General features: G+C 60.7%; 1 protein-coding gene across 9 annotated transcripts in view; it reads left to right on the top strand.

The window, feature by feature from the left end:
• The first annotated feature begins 949 nt into the window (after positions 1-949).
• Positions 950-19836, top strand: part of Ptprs (protein tyrosine phosphatase receptor type S) — a 58639-nt gene continuing 39752 nt past the window's right edge. For 8 of the 9 annotated variants that reach the window (XM_057771422.1, XM_057771421.1, XM_057771420.1 and 5 more), the window contains exons 1-2: positions 950-1093; positions 19132-19317. In XM_057771422.1, coding sequence (XP_057627405.1) covers positions 19227-19317 — 91 coding nt within the window. In that variant the 5' untranslated portion in view covers positions 950-1093; positions 19132-19226. Of the gene's footprint in view, positions 1094-15789; positions 15898-19131; positions 19318-19836 lie in introns of those variants that run through there. The other variant, XM_057771415.1, reaches the window with a different exon arrangement.

The raw sequence follows: 19836 nt of genomic DNA, 5'->3' as shown, positions 1-19836 counted from the left end.
AAAAAAACCCAAATTGTAAAATAAAATCGTTTTGCTGCCTGAGGTAGGGTCTCAATGTGTAGCCCAGGCTGGACTCGTACTTGCAGCAATCCTCCTGCCGCAGTCGGACAGACCGGCATCCCCACGCTCGTGATAACTCTTTAAGGTTTTCTTCGGTCTCTTGCTATGTTTTTATTTTTGGGCATGTCTAGTAGCTCCGGGGACATGCGTGTGCTCATGCATGTGGAGACCAGAGGGTAACCATAAGAGTCGGGTTCCGCCTTCCTCTCTAGGACCTCGGGGATCGAACTCGGGTCCTCAAGTTTGGCAGCAAACACCTCTTTGTACTGAGCCGTTTTGAGAACCCCTTTCATCTCATGTCAGGGTCTCTGGGCTTTTCCCAAGCTGATCTCTAACTCACTGTTAGCCCAGGAGGTCCAGAAACTTGACATTCTCCTGCCTCAGCCTCTTAAGCCAGCAAGCTCCGCTTTGTTAGGAAAGATTTTTTTTTTTTTTTTTTTTTTTTTTTGGTTTTTCGAGACAGGGTTTCTCTGTAGCTTTGGAGCCTGTCCTGGAACTCCCTTTGTAGACCAGGCTGGCCTCGAACTTACAGAGATCCGCCTGCCTCTGCCTCCCGAGTGCTGGGATTAAAGGCGTGCGCCACCACCGCCCGGCAAGACTTTTTTTTTTAAAGGATATTTTGGCTAAAGGAAGCAGAGGGGGAGGCAAGGCAGGAGGATCATAGAGTCGTCCTCAGCCACATTGAATTCGAAGCTAGCCTGGGCTACCCCACACCCTTAATTTAAAGGGAAGCGAGAGGAGGCAGGCCTGGCCCACGTGTCGCGCGCCCCACGTGCTCCCGCAGCCCTCTAAAGGCTCCCACAGCACGTGACCGAGTCGCGCCTCTCGCTGGGCCTTTCTCGGCGCGCACGCGCAGTTTCTCACACGGCCAGCCCCGCGGCCGCGGCGGCGGAAGGGTGACGTCACCGGCTGGGGGCGCGCGAGCCGCATTGGGTTTTCGCCCCGCCCGCCAGGCAGCTCGGGCCGCGCGCGCACGCTGAGCCGCCGGAGCCCGGGCCGACCCGGTGCCGGGAGCAGCATGCGGATCCCGCAGGTACCGGGGTGCATGGGGCGTTCAGGGGTGCACGAGGGACACGGGGGTGGGGCGGGCGGCGCCGGCTTTGTGCTCTCAGGCTTCTCGGCCTTTGTGCTCCGAGGGGGTCCGGGCTGCAGCCCCGATCGGATTCTGCAAGATGGAGAGGGGATGGGGGACCGGGAGGGATACAGATGGAGGGAGACGGGGACCGAAAGAGATGGAGGACGAGAGAGATGGGACCCGAGAGGGATGAGGACCAGGAGGGATGGAGGCCAGGAGGGACGGGGACCGGGAGGGATGGGGACGCGCGGGCGACTTGGCGGGTGCCCAGGGTCTCCGACTGCACCAGCCGGGCGGGGACGCGGTGCGCGGTGTCGCCGTCGGGAGCTAGGACCGGGCCAGGCACCTCAGTACACCTGGGGCTTCAGCCCCACCCTTCCGCGGCCCCGGTGCCCCCGCGATCTCCTCCAGGCTCTGGATTAGGGTTCCGCATCCTCCCGTCTTCGCGGTGCGGGGCCCCGTGGGTATTCCCGGAGAGGCAGCCTGCGGCCCCGGGCCCCCCCATACACCCCGGGAGCCCCCCGGCTGTCTGAGGGTGGTGACGTCACCGGGGGCGGGGCCTGGGGCGCAGGTGGAAAGGGGGTCCGAGCGCGGGGACCCCGGGTTGCAGCGCGCGCTGGGTCGAGGCCAAGTTCCCCGCTCTTTGTGGAACCTCCTTGCCCCCAAATCCCTGTACCACTACAAACCAAACTAGGATCCTTTTGATTGCCACACCCCCAAAACCCTGTTCCGTTACCCCCTTTCCCTGCACTTGGATCTGCCTCCAGATGTCCCCGAAAGCCTGCAGCAGGTGTGAGAGCGCCCACCTTCCCGGTCACCCCCACCTCATCCCTCCCTCTAGTGAACCCCCTAACGGTCACTTCCCTGGGGTGTCTCCCGGCCTGCCTGGGATTCCCTCACCCCGGCTTCATTTCTCCAGCCCGAGCCAGGAGGGCCCCCCCCTCAACAAAAAGCGTCCTTGATGCTTCGGGGGAGACCTCTTTGAGGTGTCCCAATCCAGAACGGGCACTTGGGGACCCAAAGACTGTGCTTCAGAACTGGGGGATACAGCTCTGTACCCATCTTTCTCCACCGGGATTCTGGGTCCTGGCTTCTGTGTCCCCCTCTGGGGTGCGGAGAACCGGCTGTCTGCTTTGTCTGGGCTAGCCTGGGACCCTCCTCCTCGGGCTCCTTCCCTCATTAGAGGCCGGGAGTCGGTACTCCATTTGCATAGGCTCCCCTCCCCCTGCCCCTTCCTTTCTCCTTTCTTTGTGTCCCTCCCCCTGTCAATCTCCAGCTGTCTTCTGTCCCTGCTCCTGCCTTCTGCCAGCTGATTTCTTGGCGGTGGCAGGCGGGCAGCTGGGGCTGGGGGCGGCTTCTCGCCAGGCCAACCGTAGTGTCCCGAGCTCTGGACCGTGGGGGGAACACTCGGGTCCCAGACCATATCCCCGCCAGGCCGGCTCCCCGCCTCCCTGCCCATCACTGCCGCCTCCTCCGGAGAGACCCACAAAGTCCCGTCCTGTGCCCTCCGGAGCCCCAGGGAGGATGAGGGGGACACACCCTCACCATGACATCGCATTTCTTCCTGGGGACGGCTCCCCCACCCCCAGTGCCCTGGGGGAAGCAGCCACCGCCACCGAGACCGCCCCGAACCTCCTCCTAATTGGGCTCAGGGCGGATAAACCGCGGCGGGAGCCCGGGCCGCCTGCGAGCGCCGCAGCCGCCGTCCCGCCGAGAGGTGACATCGGTGTCCCCAGGGCGAGCGACTGTGGCGGGTGCGGGTCCCCGAGGCGACCGCAGCCGACAGCGATGCCCGCTGGGCGTGGCCGGGCAAGGCTGTCGGGGTCCCTGTGAGTTGAGGGGCTCTGTGGAAGAAAGGTACAGAGGGAACCGCTCGCCCCACAGCCCCTCTTGCTCCCCCGGTCTGCACCAGGGTGCAGCGTGGCCTGTGACTCGCGCAGACTTGACCCGATTCGGGGCCTCCGGGGCTCTGTTCTCCACCACCCTAGGAAGACGGGTGTCTCGGCGTCCCTCGTGGACTCAAAGGCAGCCGAGTCCCTCTTGGTGACTCGGTTTCCCCTGCTGTCTCGACTCTCAGTCTGCTGTGTCTGCAGACCTGTGGCTTCAGTGTCCCACCCGCCGGGTGGCCCCGCCATCGTGTGGCTCGGTCCTGGTGGCCCCTCCATGGTGGCCAGGAGGATGGATGGGCTGTGAAGTGGTTATGGCAGCCTCGGCTCGCAGGATGCCCCGTGGCCCTGCGCTCACCTGTTCCCTGAAATTGTGTTTCAGCCGCCGCGTGGGGGGAAGGAGGGGGCGTCAAGAGAGTTCGGGGTGCGGGCGAGCCCGAGGAGATGCCTAAGAATAAAGCCGGATATTTATAAACCCGCCGGGTTGGGGGCACATGGAGAGCCGCGTCTGCCGCCCTGGACTTGGGGTCTGGTTGGGTCTGCAGACCGTTTCGTGGCTGTGGTTTCTTTTTGGGGGTGTCCCAAGCTCCTGTGGGGAGCCCTCAGCCTAGGGTCCCAAGTGAGGGAGGGTGTGCACCTAAGTCTGACTATTTCCCGTTTACTGTGCATCCCCCGTGCTCGGGTCTACCCCCTCTAGTCCTGCGTTCCAGGCGCACCTGACATCCCAGAACCTTGGAAGTCCCAGGAAGAGGAGGCCGGCCGCCCTTCCTCTGTCCTCTGTGGCAGACGGTGGCCCAGCCCGTGCGGGAGGGGTGGGAGGGGGAGGGGGGGTCGGGCAGCCACACAGTTACCACACCCATCGAGGGGTCCCTAAACAAAGGCCAGGCCGCAGGGATAACAGCTGAGTCTCCCCTGAAATCAGAGGGGGAGTTGCCTGCTGCGGGGAGGGGGCTGCTGGCCGGGGAGGACGGGTTGGCGGTGCTGTCACCAGGGGCACTTGACCTTAGGGATTAGAAACTTCTGTTTGCCAAGGCTGACCAGAGAGGGTGTCTGAGCCTGAGGCTGCACAGCGCTCCAGTGAAGTCCGAGTTGCCCCATCTTGATCTCTGGCTTTCCCTGCTCCCCCCCCCTTTTTTTTTCTATATGAAAAAAATAACCCGGATAATTAAATTCTTTTAAAGGACACAAATGGAGGAGTGTCTGGGTGGCCAGCCTGGGCAAAGGCCTGGGGCGCCCCGCGAGGTGTCGCGGATCCTGACAGGCGACCATCAGGGCCTCGTATCCTCGGCTTCCCCTCACCTAATTTTGTTCCTCCCTTCTTTCTGCGCTGCCCCCCCCCCCCGCTCCGCCTGGCGGAGCTGCTGCGGGGCACTGACCAGGGATTGACGCCATGTCCACCCTAGCTGAGAGCCAGCCCGGGCTCGCCCCCCACCCCCGTGAGTCGGATGTCCCCCTCCTGTTGGCCCACGACCCCCTGTGCCTTCCGGGGGACCTCAGTGTGCCTGGTGTTCATGCTGTGCAGCCCGGCTGGGTTTCTAGGCCTTTCTGTGTCCCGCTGTGCCCATGTCTGTCCCAGGCACCCAGTAGGGAATCGCGACCCCGTGTCCTTGTGCGCTGTGGGCCGATGTCGCCTCCGTGGGGGCCACACAGCCAGAGTGGTAGTCTCGGGGGCACAGTTGCCGCACTTGCGAGTTAGAGAAAGGACGGGGACCAAGGTTCAAATCCCACCTCTGCTGCTCGGAGGCTGTGTGGCCTGGGGCAGGGGCTCCACCTCTCTGTGTTGTGTGTTACTGCGGATGTATACAGTGGGTGCTCAGCGGTGATTCCCGGCACCCCCCTGCCTCCTCCCTGGCCCCTTGAGCCGGATGACTCAGTGCTGCAAACTGGGGCGTTCCTGCCGCTGGCTGCCTAACCAGGCAGCCCCACTTCTGTGGGGGGATCCCCCCTGGAGGGGTCCCGCAGGTGGGATGCTCGGGTTCAAGGTCATCCTTGACTGTTCAGAGGCGCGGGGCTAGCCTGGGCTACGGCTAGCACTTGCTACCAAGCCTGCAGGCCTGAGTTCGAGTCCCAACCCCAGGACCCATTCCCAGTTGTCCTCTCTCCACCGAGCACCCTGCGTGGCTTGCCACGTGCCTCGCACAAAAGAGAAAATAAACAATTTTTAAAAATTTGAAAGAGGAAACACTTGGTCGGTTTCCCAGAATTCTCCAGGGTTGAGCAGGGACGTTGGGTCTGAGGAAAGGTCCATGTGGGCACAGCTGGGCCAGCTCTAGAGCACTATCCACCGGTCAAAAAAGGGGAAACTGAGGCAGAAACCTCGAAAAGAGCAACTTCTTATAGGCCTGCAACCACTGCAGCACTCAGGAGGTGGAGGCAGCAGGGTCCGGAGTTCAAGGTCATCCTGGGCCAAGGGCTGCTCAGCTCCCCCCTCACGGGCCTCACCTGTGCTCCCATCCCAGGTCTCTGGGTTCCGGAAAACCTGGAGGAGCCGAAAGAAAGCAAGATCTTGCGAGGGTACCCATTTCCCAGCACCCCACACTCCGAGAGCCATGCAGTGCCTCAGTTTCACCAGCTGGCAATGGGTTGTGCCTACTCACATCAGGGAACCGCTGGCTGCTGAGTGAGGTCACAGAGAGGGTCAGCGACCTTCCGGTTGTCACACAGCTCATGGGGGAAGGAGGCAGACCTGAACCCAGACCCCATCAGGAGCTTCATGCTTGCTCTTGTTCCCTGGGGGCTGCGTGGTCTTGGGACTGTTGCTGAGCGTCTCTGGTCAGCAGCTGGGGTTCCCACGGCTCCAACGTGGCCTTGGCCCCGAGGGCAAGTGCAAGAGGATGGCTGTGTGTCCTTTTAGGAGAGCTTAGTGTAGCGTGACCCCGTGACCCGGCGCTGTGGGGGTGGAATGGCCCACCCCCAGCCAATCAGTGAGCTCCGGGTTCAGGTGATGAGTCACCTGACAGCTAGAGGTCCCAGGTTCAAGTGCCAGGCCCTCCTCTCAGGCCTCAGTTTCCCCTGAGGCATCAGGCAGCATGAGGGGGGGTGCTCTCCCCCTCCAGTCCTCCCCTGCGTCCTCCTCTCCCGTCAGCTCCCCACTGTAGCCTGGGGGAGGGGCCTTCTTCCCGAACTCAATTAATGAGCCTGTTAAAAACTATTTATTTTCCCTGACATTTGTTTACGGAGTAGAAAGAGATAAAGTGTTGGCGGCGCCGAAGGAGCCGGAGGCTGCGGGTGGCTGGCTCTGGGGCCCCGGCTTGGTGACCCCGCAGGGCCTGGCATGGCCTCGGGTGTCCCCTGCAGCGTCTGCATTCCCTGGAAAAGTGCGGGAAGGGGGGCGGGTGGATGGCAGGTGCTCGCGCAGCTGCTTTTGAGCCACGAGGCCTCGTGGGCCTTGCGGGTAGGAAGGATCACCCCGAAAAGCCGGGATTCGCAGGGGCTAAGTCAAGTGCTCTCTGGGAACGGTTGGTTCTCTTGCAATGAGTGATGGTGAACTAAGCCTGGCGGTACTAGTGCTGCCTCCCAGGCTTCCTGTTGGGTGCTTAGAGCACAGTCCCTACCTGAATCGATCCAGTCAGGGTCAGGCTGACCCACTCTTGGCACGGAAGCTCTTGGGGACCCCTCCCTGTTCCCCGGCACCCACCACCCTGCATCAGGCCTCTGGGCCTGCCAGTCGCTTGTGGCCTGGCAATTGTGAGGGGAAAAGCAATTTCCAGTGACCCCAGGCCCTGTGAAGGCCCTCACCCTTCCCGGCTCTCACCCCTTACCCCTCTAAACAGCCCTCCCCTTCCTCTGCCCACCACCCTCCATGGCTCCCATTTTCCCTCAGATCAAAGGCTATGTCCTCCCTAAAGCCAGGCCCCTGCCAGCCCTTCCTCCCCACCTCTCCTCTCCCTCCCTTCCCTCCCTCCTCCTTTCCCACATTCCCTTTCTTCTTCCTTTCTTTCCCTTCTCCCTTTCCTCCTCCCTTCCTTTCTTTCCCTCCTCACCCTTCTCCCTTTCTTTCTTTCCCTCCTCGCCCTCCTCCCTTCCCTTTGCTCCTTTCCTCCCTTCTCTTCTCCCTTTCACTGCCCCTCCCTCCTCCAGCACTCGCTCCACCCGCCCTGAGGCCTTTGTACATCCTCTGCCCCAGAACACATCAGGCCCCCCAGCCTGCACACAGTAGGAACCCTCTGCACAGGACTGCCCTGTGGGACAGGGACAGCAGTTGTGACTCTGTCCTGATCCCTCTTTGGCCCTGGCAGTCCCGGCTTCAGCTTCTCCTTCCGCTCCTGCTTCTCACCTCTGTCTCCAGAAATAGCCGCATCCCAAGTTCCGGCGCTGCCCACGGATGTGACGCGCTGTCCTGCGGCTGCAGAAATAGATGCGGTGGGGATCCCGCCCCCCAGGTCTGAGGAAGCTGGGCACCCACAGGACCACGTGTGGCCGAGGACTTGGCCACCAACGGGGTCCAGCTGGCAAGGGCGGGAGGACCAGTGCTGTGGAGACCTCTCTGTGCTGGGAAGTTAGCCCGTGGTTGGCTGTAAGGTACCCTCCTGCCCGCCTGGGTTCGGCCAGGGCCACCAACCCGACGCCCCCTTCCGGCCTCCGCAGGCACTGCATGCACGTGCAGAGACACAGACAAAATAAAATTAATCTTTCATAAAAGCATCTTCAGGGTTGTGAGTTTGGGGCTAGGTGTGAACACGTCCTCTCACGGGCGCAGAATGTCTCCCCGAGTCGGTGACGTCCAGAAACATCCAGACATGGCAGAGAAGGGCTTGAGAACCTCACAGGGCCTGGGGGAGCTGACTGCAGCGGTGAGGGTGGGAGAGGGGTAGGGGGTCAGCTGGAAGGCCGCAGAAACCTGTCAAGTCTCTAGAGGCGGAGAAGGCTGGATTGTTCTGGAATGACGGTCCCATTGCCCAGAGAGGCCAAGCCACTGTCTGAGACCGCACAGCAACAGCAAGGATGCAAAGCCCGCGTTGAGCAAAATCCTCCAAGTGGCACCAGTGGGGTTCATGGAGGGAGGTGGGAGCCAGGGAGGGCTCTGGACTGAGGGGAGAGTGGACTGTGGTGCGAGGGTCACCAGGCAACGGCAGTACTTGGTCCAACACTCAGCATGTACTCAGAACAGCACCTGGGACAGACAGACTGGGTGGAAAGCTCTGGGCTGCAAGGTGCTGACCAAAGACGACTCAGCACACAGACACCCCCCCCCCCCGCCGCGCGCGCCTCCTCCCTCTCCCGGGGCTGCCAGCTCCTGCTCGGTTCCAGTCCCGCCTGACTCGCCCACCCTGCCTCCCGGTCCGCAGCGCCAGGCTGGTGCCAGCTGGCCCCGCTGGCAGGCCCCTCGGCAGGCGGCCCCCTGCCTCCACTCGGGGTTCCTTCTGCCCCCCACGCCTCCCTCTGTGTCCCCGCTGCTGAGGGCGGAGGGGGAGGGGAGGAAATTACACACGGACAAGTAGGAATTGGTTTAGGATCCAGGCCAAGAGCCACTTGCGCTTGGCCGGGCATTGTGGGTAATTCATCGCTCAGCACCGTAGAGGCCGGAGAGACGGGCAGGCCTGGGGCTTTTGTTTGAGATTCTGCTGAATATATGGTTTCACTACCGGCCCAGGGCGCCCAACCTCGACCTCAACCCTCAGGGCTCCCCAACCCCCGTCCTTGAGACCCAGGGACCCCCACTCCTGTTCTCGGAACCCAGAGCCTCCCAACCCCGATCCTCACCCCCTCTAGGATCCTCCAACCCCTGTTCTCGGACCCAGGCCCCCCAACCCCCATTCAACCCCCAGAGTCTCCCATTCCCTTGGACATCAGAGGATCAAGGGACCCCCCTCCATCCTCAGCCACCCAGGACCCGCCAACCCACGTCCTCGGAACCCAGAGACCCTCCAACCCCGTCCTCAGCCCTCAAGCCCCCCCCAACCCCTATCCTCAGAACCCCTCAACCCTGTCCTCGGACCCAGGCTCCCAACCCCCATCCTCAGCACCCTAGGACTCCTCAACCCTGTCCTCAGAACCCAGGGGGCCCCATCCAGCCCCCAGAGTCCAACACTCCCTTGGGCCTCAGAGGATCAAGGGACCCCTCCATTCTCAGTCACCCAGCACCCGCCAACTCCTGTCCTGGGAACCCAGAGCCCCCCCCCCAACCCCGTCCTCAGCCCTCAAGGCCCCCAACCTCCGTCCTCGGGACCCAGGGCCCCAACCCCGTCCTCAGCCCTCAAGGCCCCCAACCTCCGTCCTCGGGACCCAGGGCCCCAACCCCGTCCTCAATCCCCTAGGGCCCCCACCCTGTCCTTGGACCCCAAGACCCAAGAACCCCCAACCCCCATGCTCAGACCCTAGGGGCCCCCAATCCCGATCCTCAGCCCGCAGACTTACATCCCATCCTTGGATCCCAGGGACCCCACCCCCATCTTCAGTCCCAGGGTGCTCCAGAGAAACTGGGGTCTGCATTCAATGTCTCCCACCCCAAGGGTCTGTGTCTCCAGCTGTATTCACCCTCAGTTTTTCCACACCTTGGTGGTTTGGGTTCTTTGTCAGTTTTATGTAGTAGTTTTTTTGTTGTTGTTATTTGGTTTTTTAAGACCTGGTTTCTCTTTGTAGCCCAGGTTGGCCCGGAACTCAGAGATCTGCCTGCCTCAGCCTCCCACACTGGGATTGGAGGTGTGGCCACCACGCCTGGCAATCATTTTCTGTAATTTTTTTTAATATCATAGTGTTGTCACTGCAGGACGACTTCTAATTGGTATTCATAATGAAAACCTGGAGTCGGATACTGGGGGATGAAAGCTGAGAGATCAGAGAGACAGAGCAGCCAGCCGCGAGAGAATGCTTACCTCTACCAATGCTCAGACCAAAGGGGCTACCCTGTCTTTACGAAACCTCAGACTGGATCCTCAGCCTGCACTGAGCTCCTGTCTCCTCCTGCCTTATATTCCTCTCTCCACCCAACCATATCACTCCTGTCTCCACCTCCCTAGTGCTGGGAGTAAAGGTGTGAGCCACCACTGCCTAACTTGGCTAACTAGTCGCTTAGTTCTGCACTCTGATCTTCAGGCAAGGTTTGTTAGGTTACAAACAAAATATCACTACAGTCACCGCATCTCTCCCCACCCCCTCGTATCTTGAGGTATCATTGGGGTCACCACGCCTGGCTTCTTTAGTGGGTGCTTATCTGGCAGACACTCCAACGGCTGCGCTGCTTTCCTGCAGCACCCCGTTTTCCCTGGAGCTTGGACTTGAGGGTTCTGATCACATGACTTCCAAGGCACGCGGGGGCCACGGTGAAGGGGATGAGTTGCTTTTCTGAGGATGGAGGTGTCTGATTTTAGGGTTTGAATTTTCTTTCTTGGCCTTGCCCTGTAGTCCAGGCTGGCCTCCAACTCCGGGCAATCCTCCTGTCTCAGCCTCCCGAGTGTTGGGCTGAAAGGCAACTGCCACTGTGGATATCGGACCCTGACCCCTCTCGCTCATTTTCCCACCTTGATGGAGGCCTCTTCAAACATGATATACTTGTCCTTTGTGCCTTCCACGCTCAGCAGCCCCCCCCCCCCAGCCCCGGGTACATCCCCCCCAGTGTATGTGACCCTGCCCCGAGCCCCAGGTGCGTCCCCCAGTGTGTGTGACCCTGCCCCAGCCCCGGGTGCGCCCCCAGTGTGTGTGACCCTGACCTGAGTTCCGAGTGCGTCTTCCCAGTGTGTGTGACCCTGCCCCGAGCCCTGGGTGCGCCCCCCAGTGTGTGTGACCCTGCCCCGAGCCCCGAGTGCGTCCCCCGGTGTATGTGACCCTGCCCTGAGTCCCGAGTGCGTCCTCCCAGTGCGTGTGACACCCCCGTATCCCGACGGTGTCCTCCAACTTCCGCCTTGCACTTATTTCTATCACTTTTCTTGAAAGCAGTCCTTCGCCTTTAATCCCAGCACTCAGAAGGCAGAAGCAGGAGGATCTCTGTATTGGAGGTCACCCTGAGCTACAGGGTTAGTTCCAGGACAGCCTGGGCTACATGGTGAGACCCTGTATATAGAGAGAAAGGAAACAACCCTTCTAGACTAACTGCAGCAGAGCCCACCCCACCCCTGCAGGCTGATGCTCGCCTTGGAGGACCCCATGTTGTTCTTAGGTCACTGCAGACGGGCATCAGCAGGCTCGAGGGAGTGTGCCTTCCACGTGCAGGTTGTCCTCAGCTTAGAGCACTCTACGAAGGCTCCTCCTGATTGGGGCGTGATTGATGTTGGCCCCGCCCAGCACTGCCCTTGGGCTTTGTCCCGCCCTCTTTCTGATTGGCTTTTGGCCTCGGGGGGGCCTTTGCAACTAGCTGGTGCGTCTCAGGACGTCGTCTTGTCCTGGTGTTCTCTGCCCTACCTCCCTTTCCATAGAGGACATTTCCTGCGATGTCTGCGACTCCTGACTCAATTTCCCCAATCTCCACAGACCTTGAAGGCTCAAAATTTAATCCCAGCCACCAAATAGCCACGGCTCCCCTGCCCTGCACCGGTGGGAGAAACTGAGGCCAGAGAGTAGCAGAGGCTTGCTCAAGACTCCAGAGACACTGGGGTCTCTGCCTTTGTGGTTTGTGATTGTACAGAGTCAAGCACCCACTTGGGATGACGGTTCGCAGTAGCGACTCAGGATCACCAGCCCAGCAAGCGGTTCCCTCTCTCTTCCTAGCTGGGCTGCGGGGAGTGCTCTGGGGTCCCTTCCCTGCCCCAGGCGCCGGTCACTGGGGACCCCAGCTAAAGCGTGGGGTACCTTCCAGCCCTGAGAAGTTGAGGTCTGTCACCCTGGTCTATGCAGTTGACGCCTTGTGTGAACCTGTTTAAGGCGGAGCCACGTGACACCGGTCAGAAGATCCCCGAGTGACGTGGCTGTCTGGGCGACCCCACGGGTCCCCTGGGGCCGAGAGTGGGTGTGACCTGCGTGACGTGGTGCGTGTACTGGCTCTGTCTTCTTGGCTTGTACTTCTTGGTGAATGGGGAGTTTTGTGACCCTGTGGCCAGAGTGAGGGTGGTGGGAGCTGCAGGGGCCTGGTGGAACCCGAATTGCACAGCTAGGTCGGACGGTCGACAGTCGAGGGCATTGAAAATCCTGAACCACACGAAAGAAATAAAATCCAGGGATGTGTGATGGAAGGTGGGGTGTTGAGGAGGTCCTGGCATGGCGGAGGAATGTAGAGGAGCAGAGAGGGAGGAGGGAGAAGCAGAGAAGGAGGAAGGAGGTAGGAAGGAGCAGAGGAGGAGGGAGGCAGGGAGGAGCAGAGGGGGAGGAGGGAGGCAGAGAGGGGCAGAGGAGGAGGGAGGCAGGGAGGAGCAGAGAAGGAGGAGGGAGGCAGGGAAAGCAGAGAAGGAGGAGGGAGGCAGGGAGGAGCAGAGGAGGAGGAAGGCAGAGAGGAGCAGAGGAGGAGGGAGGCAGGGAGGAGCAGAGGGTGAGGAGGGAGGCAGAGAGGAGCAGAAAGGGAGGAGGAAGTAGGGAGGAGCAGAGAGGGAGAAGGAAGCAGGGAGGAGCAGAGTGGGAAGAGGGAGAAGGAAGCAGGGAGGAGCAGAGTGGGAAGAGGGAGGCAGGGAGGAGCAGAAGGAAAAGGCAGGGAAGAACAGAAGGGGAGGAGGGGGAACAAAGAAGGAGGAGGAAGGCAGGGAGAAGCAGAGAGGGAGGAAGCAGGGAGGAGCAGAGGGGGAGGAGGGAGGAGCAGAAAGGGAGGAGAAAGGCAGGAAGAGCAGAGAGGGAGGAGGGTGGCAGAGAGGAAGGAAAAAGAGGAGCAGAGAGGGAGGAGGGAGGCAGGAAGGAACAGCATCACTGCACCTAACCAAACCTGAAAGCCTTTTGGATTTATCCCAAAGGAAAGAAACGCATGGCGCCCACGGGTGGGCGGACCTAGCAGGTAACAATTGCTGACGAGCAGCAATTGTGCCCGCAGGCTGTGAGCATGGGTGGGGTGGGCTCCCAAGCCTGTTGGCACATGCTCCTGCCCTAGGTCACACATTCTAGGAGGAAGCTGTACCAACCAAGCGGTTCCTTGGAAGCCGCTGCCCCAGGTGTGGTGTTGGGTGTTGATGGGTCGGGTCCTGCCCAGCCACAAGGGGCAGTGTTGCCTGCAGACCCCATTCAGAAGCAGAGTCACATGGGTCACCCCGTCCCGGAACTCCATAGTGAACCTGGCCGTGTGTATCATGGGGCACTCTACTATACCCGGGGGACATATGCCAGTACGTGGTCTCAGGAGGGCAAACCCCAATGTGGTTGAGATCTGTCGTCTCAATACTTGTAAAAAGCTGAGGATCGCCGGAGTATTGCTGCAAGATCAGAAGCAGCTTGGGGTACATAGTTAATAGGACGTAACCCAGCACAGACAGGCCTGGACGGAAGTGGCGGGCCTCTGGGGCTTTGGAGTGCTGTTCCTCCTGTGGGATGTTTCTGTGTCTCACTTGGTGACTTCACCCAGCCGAGGGGACCCAGTGTTACCAGACTCCAGAGCCTCATCTCCTGCCTGTGGTGGGGCTGCTCCAGGACCAACCTCCACCCCGTCCCCAGCAGCCCTGCACATAGTAGGTCCTCAGTTTGTGTTCCCAGGAAAGATTGAATAAATAGTCACAGTCCAGCACACTGTTTCTGCCCTGGCCCTGTGCATTCTGGGTAACTTTTATTTTCCCCATTCTGCGACGTCTGCGGATTTTTTTTCCTGCACGGGACTGTTTCATAATTAGAAGAAAAGTTATTTTGAAAAAACAAAAATTACTCCCCCATCCCAGCTGCAGGAGCCACTGACGCGATCCGTCCCTGTGTCTGTTCCCCAAGGGTGGCTGCGTCTTGGTGGCGATGGAGGACGTGGTGACAGCAGGTTCCGGAACCACTGGGGTTGGTGCTCAAGGACACCCTTTGAGTGCTCACCTTCAGGGGGCCTAGATGTTGGCACTGGACTTTTCCTAGCCTAATAACCTGTTCCCGGGAAACTCTCTACCCAGAATCCACCTCCCCTGCCTGTACCTGGATCAGCCTGTGTCCTCCATCCTGGGCACCTGACTCCAACCCCTAGGTCTCATCCCCTGCCCCTGCCCACAGCTCTGTGGCTCCCACCTCCCTCAGGGTTAAAGCCCACGGAGCCCTGCTCGGAGCTTTCCTGTTTCTGCCTTCTACTTCCCTGCCTTTTGCTCCAGCCACGTGGCAAGATCAGTACTAACCCAAGGCCTTTGCACGGCCGCAATGTTGGAATGTTCTTCGCTGCCTCGCCTTTCCATAAGGATCCCATTGCCTCATAGCCCCTCATTTATCCACATCGTTCCCCCCATTTCCTGTCACCTCCTGGTCTCTAATGTGATTGGCTCTCTACAGAAGACTAACAGAAACTGTTTTACAGGAGACACCCCGGGCTGGACTGGAGCCAGGTGGCTCTTTGCTGAGAGCTTCCTGGGTAACCTGCTCTGTGCCGATGGGGGGGGTGGTGGTGGCAGATCCCAGCTGCTCCATCTGAGGACACTTCTGATATAGAGGCGGGTCCTGTGACCAGCTGTTGATACGTGTGCCGTCAGCGCTGTGTCAGGGTGCTTGGGGTTCTACAGATTGTATTGCCCAGTGCAGAAGGACACCTGGCCCAGATTTCCCTGACTCCCATGGCGGTGGCTGTGTCCCAGCCCAGTGTGGTTACCATGGTGAAAAGGGGCAGGATATCAGTTCCATATGCTTGAAGAAAAGACAAAGAAAAAAGACCCAGGCTGACTGGGAGCAAGCCTCTAGCCCTTGGATATTGTCCCCTGTATGCTGGGCAGCCCAGAGGCTCCTCCCTATCTGCACTGCACAGCCCAAGGGGCTTGGGCAGGTAGACATCCTAGCGCATGCTGCGGGTTGCCTGGGCCTTTGCATGCCTGAGCCCGGCCAGACAGGCATTTTGTTGATTTTGGGAACAGGCCGGCTTCACACTTGCTATATGGCCGACGGGACAGGCATCTGGCCCCGGGTTGTCGTCTATAGGTCACCAACTGGATATCAGGGGCCTCCAGCCTTGCTGTGTCCCTGATTATTGTAGGGCCTTTCAGTACGTGGTTAGCCGTTCTGTTGTGTGGGAGTCGCCTGGCCTGCTCTTTGGGACATGGGGGAGGGGTGAGAGCACTGAGTCCCTTGCGCGGACCCCAAGCCTCCACCAGGTCTGTGTGCGGAGGGTGTGGGAAGCAGCATCTGTTTCCAATCTGGCGTGCAGTTGGGCGGGAGCTTTGGCCCCCGGGTCCGAGCTTCAAAGCCCCTAAGATCCCAGGGAAACCCAGGGTGAGGGGACCAGAGGCCTGAGCTAGTTTGGGACTCCTGGACCATCCCCGGCCCTGCCTGCATCTGTTGCTATGGCGATGGCGCCGCTGCAAACCAGGTCTGGGGTATCAGTTATGGCCATCCCCCCCCCCCCACACACACACACACTGAGGCTCGGGGGTCACTCCGCCTCACTTCCGGCCGGTCCCGCCCCCCCCCCGCCCTCAGGAGACGGGGCGTGTCCTGCCGCGGAGCCAGGCCTCCGCGACCACGCCTCTAGCCCGGCTTTGTGCCAGAAAGCCACGCCCACCAAAGCCCCGCCCCGTGGAGCCCTGCAATCCACGCCTCCGGTTTGGGAGAAGTCACGCCCCCAGCCTGCCAGTCTCAACTCCTTTGGCGTCTCCGCCCCTGGGAGGTCTTGAGGGTCTCAGCCCCGCCCTCCTGAGTCTGCCCTCAGTCGGCTACTGCGAGGCCCCGCCCCCTAGCCCCGTGTTCTTGGAAGCCCCGCCTCCTGTCCCTTCCTCGGAGCCTCAGGGCCCCGCCCCCGCTATTCAGGCCCCGCCCCCTGCCCGTTGGCTGCTCCGCTACCTGCGCCAAGTCTCCGCGCTGAGCTGTGTGGGCGCTGACGGACGGACTGTGCGGCGAGCGGCCAGCTAGGACCTCGCAGCCGCGGTGAGTCGCTCGGACAGGCCGCCTTCCTGCCCGGCTTTTGTCACGGTCCCGGTATCCTCCAAAGAGCCTGGGGACCCCCGCGTCCTTGCGCGCCGGACCTCGGGAACGCTCGGGCGTGATCGGGGACGCTCGGGCGCGATCGGAGCCGCTCGGGTCCCCTCGGTCCCGTGCGTACCCTGCCCGCGCCCCTCACTTGGCTGAGCTCGGGGCCGTTATGCTCCGCGGTCCCCTCCCCCACCTGGGGGCGGAGCCCGCGGACCGCGGAGTTATCAGGAGGGGGAGGGGCGCTCGGAGCACAGAAACTTTCCCGCTCACCCGCCCCGGGGCTGCCTGCACCCCCGCGCACTTCGAGGGTCCTGGGACTAAAAGGGGCCCGGGCAACGCCCACCGCTCACCCCACAACTTCGCGCCTGGACCTTTCCGGTCCCCAGGTCCTCAGAAGCTCACTCTTGTCTCCTCCTGTCTGCTCTGCAGAGCTTGGCTCTGCAGCCTCAGTTTCCCCTTCTAGTGCAGAGGGGTGTAGTGGATTAAGGCGCCCAGCGAGGTTCAGGTACGCGTAGGCGTTGATGCGTGCGACTTTCGTTTTAATTCTTGCAAGGGGGGAGTGGGGGCGGGGCTGGGAAAGTATATTTGGTACAGTGCCCCGACAGTGTTTTTGGGATTCCACCTGGGGAATCTGGAGGGATGTAGGGCTGGTGTTCGATGGGGAACGGGGAAGGGTGTGCCCCTTGCAAGGGACAGCATGCAACATCAGGACGGTCTCAGGCAAGGAATGGGTCATGTAGGTGCGAGACACGGAGGATTCTAGAGAGGAATTGAGGCCCGGCCCCGATGGGGGGGGTGTCTTAGAGCTTGAAGGATGTGTTGTTGGAGCCGCATGTGAGAAGGGGCATCTGGTAGAGGCTCAACGCTCTGAATCATGGGTAGTTGGGAGAGAGTGCAGGCCAAGCCAGCAGCCCGAGTACCTTCATCAGCGCCAAGGTTGGTGGCAGCCAAGGAAGGTTGACCACTCCTTCCTGGCCCTTTGGGCACAGCAACCCCCTCTCGGAGCCTCGGTTTCCTTGACCAGTAGGTGTGATCAGCTGTTCTCTGGGGCCGGGCTTGGCGCTCAGGCAGCTCCCACCCACTCCTGGCCTTGATGTCCACCCCTCAATAGATCTGTAGTAATTAAAGCCAGCTCTGGGCTGAGGATGGAGTGGTGCCCTCTGGGCACTTTGCCTCCTGGCCAAGTGTGTTCTACTCTAAGTCCCTGTTGACTGACACCCCATTGATCTGGGGGGACACCCCACACCCTGGAGTCTCTGACCCAGGGATGGGGCATGCTAGTCATGGGACCGTCCAGGACTCCAGCTTCCGGTGTCCTCCAGAGCTTGGGAAGGCCTGTCTGGGCTCCAGGAGATGCCCCTTGTGCGGGGGACCCAGAGCCTGTGTGTTGCGCAGCCTGGGTTATAATCACCCTTTTATGCTCCTGGGCCGCGTGGGCACAGAAAGCCGGCTCCAGGCCCGCGTGACCTGCGGCCTGGCGCCTGCTCATTCCCTGGGGGTGCAGTGTGAAAGCCCCCAGAGGTGGCTGGCCGGCAAGACTCAGTCCAGACACCTCCCAGGCTCCAGCTGAGGCAGCCTGGAGGAGCCCTAATGCCTCCCTGAGCCTCAGTTTCCCCAGCTGATGATTGATGATGTTATATCCAGTTGTGTGCACAAAGACCCTGGGGCAGGATGGACCAAGTTAGGGTGACACAGCGTCCTCGTCCTCCCCCCGAAAACCCTCAAGGACAATGAGGTGTGACAGACTCTTGAATTTTCTATCTGCGTGGGATGGTGTGTGGACTTCCTCAGTTGCTCTTTTTCCGCCTCCACCCCACGTCCCATCATGCCTCGAGCGAATGTGGGGGTGCCCTCCCATCCCCTCTGCCTGTGTCCCTTAGACCCCACTGCGTCGCTATTGACACAAAGCCGGGACCCTGACAGGCCAGGGACCTTGGGGACATCACTACACATCCTGGGCTGTGGGCTTGCGTGGCTTCTCAGTTAACCCCAGGGGCTTCCCCGGGCTTTGTCCAAGTGTCCTAGGCCTGACTACCCCCGTTCTTGCTGTGGTCACGCATAGGCGCCTCGGGTGAGGCTGGCATGGGCAGCCTGCCTGTGAGAGTCAGAGTTAGATGTATCTGTGTGTCCATCATGGCCTGACTATGTCCAGGTCTGCCCGCCATCTGACTGTGTTCCCTGGGTCTGTCTACTGTCTGACTGCCTGTGTGTATGTCTTTGTGACTGTGGTCTGACTATGTATACGTGTCCCCCTTGCCTTCATCCATGCCCTCCTGGCTCACACTAGGCCATGAACTGGCCACTGCAGGCCCTGCCCTCCTTCGGGGCTGGGTGAGGCAACCACAGCTGGGTATTTTGGGAGACAGAATCACAGGGTCACCTGTCATTATGCTCCTCTCTCTTCCCCAAGGCCACAGCCTGGGCCCTCCTGGGGTGTGGTGGTCACACTCTCTGGCCTCTCTTTGGCCTTTCTTCCCCACTGCCTTAGCTCGAGGTAGACTGTGAACTTAAGGATGCCGGGGCACAGCTGGTTCTGGGTTCGAGGCATGCCTGAGGGATGCTGCCCCGGGGAACTTAGGTCCTTGTGGGTGGGATAGAGACTGGCGCCCATGCAGGATGCTGGGTAAATGCCATGGCACCATATCTGCTGTTTCCGAGCTGGACAGTGGGGTGCTTTGATGAGCTGAGACTCAGCGGTTGGGGAGAGGCAGCATCAGCTGTCCTGGGGGCCCTGGAAGCTGTGGCCTATCAGGGTAGGGGGTGTTGAGGCAGGTAATGGGGTTCAGCTGGGGGGTGGAGACTTCGTCTACACTGGCCTCTAGAGACCAGAAGGTCAAGGTCCAAGCTTAGCGGGTTCATTGTTGGATGGGGCTCAGTGTGTGGGTGGAGGCACCTGCAGGGTCTTCACCCCAGCACCAGGGAACTGGTGAGCGGAAGGTAAAAGGGTCGAGAGTTCAAGGTCATTGGCTGCATAGCAAGTTGGAGATAGCCTGGGCCAGGAGGACAGCCTGGGCTACAGGAGAACAGCCTGGGCTACAGGAGGACAGCCTGGGCTACAGGAGGACAGCCTGGGCTACAGGAGATACGGTCTCTAGAAACCCCACACATGGGTCCCTGGGTGTGGCTCCCTCACCCAGCGCCCCCTGCAGGGAAGCTCATTCCCTCACTGCCACTCTGTTGTCTCCACAGTTGCTGCCCCTCTGGACACCTCAGCTCGAGGCCTCTCCGTGAGGGGCGGGGGCGCTGTCCCCCACCGGGGCAGAGGCCAGAGGCCACTGCCAAGCATGGCGTCCACCTGGACTCCCAGCGTGGCGTCTGTGGTGGGTCCCTTGGGGCTCTTCCTCATACTGCTGACCAGAGGATGCACCGCTGAAGGTAAGAGGCCCGGCTGGAGTGGGGTGGACCTGGGCATGCGTCTGGTCCACGGCGTGTGTGCTTGCAGCTCCCCAGCCCACTGCCTCCTGGTGCGGCCCAAACAGAGCTCCCGCACTTGAGGCCTAGTGCCTAGATGTGTGAACGGCTGGAGACAGCGAGGTGGCGCTGGTGGCATGGTAACAGTGAGGTGACTCTCCACTGCACCTGTGTCAAGTCAGGTCCAGCCAGGAGGAGCTGAGACAGGCTCTCGGGAGACAGGGTCTGGAGGCCAGGGTTTTGTCGGTATATAAGAGTCTGCTGATATTCCTGGGGGATTTGACTGACCATGAAAAGTCTGGAAATAAAAAGTGCTGTTGGTCTGGGGTGGTGGTGCCCGCCTTTAATCCTAGCACTTGGGAGGGAGGCAGAGGCAGGTGAATCTTTGTGAGCTTGAGGTCAACCGTGGCTGATTAGTGAGACCCTGTCTAAAAGAACCAAAACAAACCCAAAAGGGATTGGGAGAGATGGCTCAGCGATTAG

The sequence above is a fragment of the Chionomys nivalis genome, chromosome 6 (genome assembly GCF_950005125.1).
Source record: "Chionomys nivalis chromosome 6, mChiNiv1.1, whole genome shotgun sequence".
Classification (NCBI taxonomy): domain Eukaryota; kingdom Metazoa; phylum Chordata; class Mammalia; order Rodentia; family Cricetidae; genus Chionomys; species Chionomys nivalis.
Note: the sequence above shows the minus strand (reverse complement) of the source record. Positions and strands in the feature narration are given on the sequence as shown.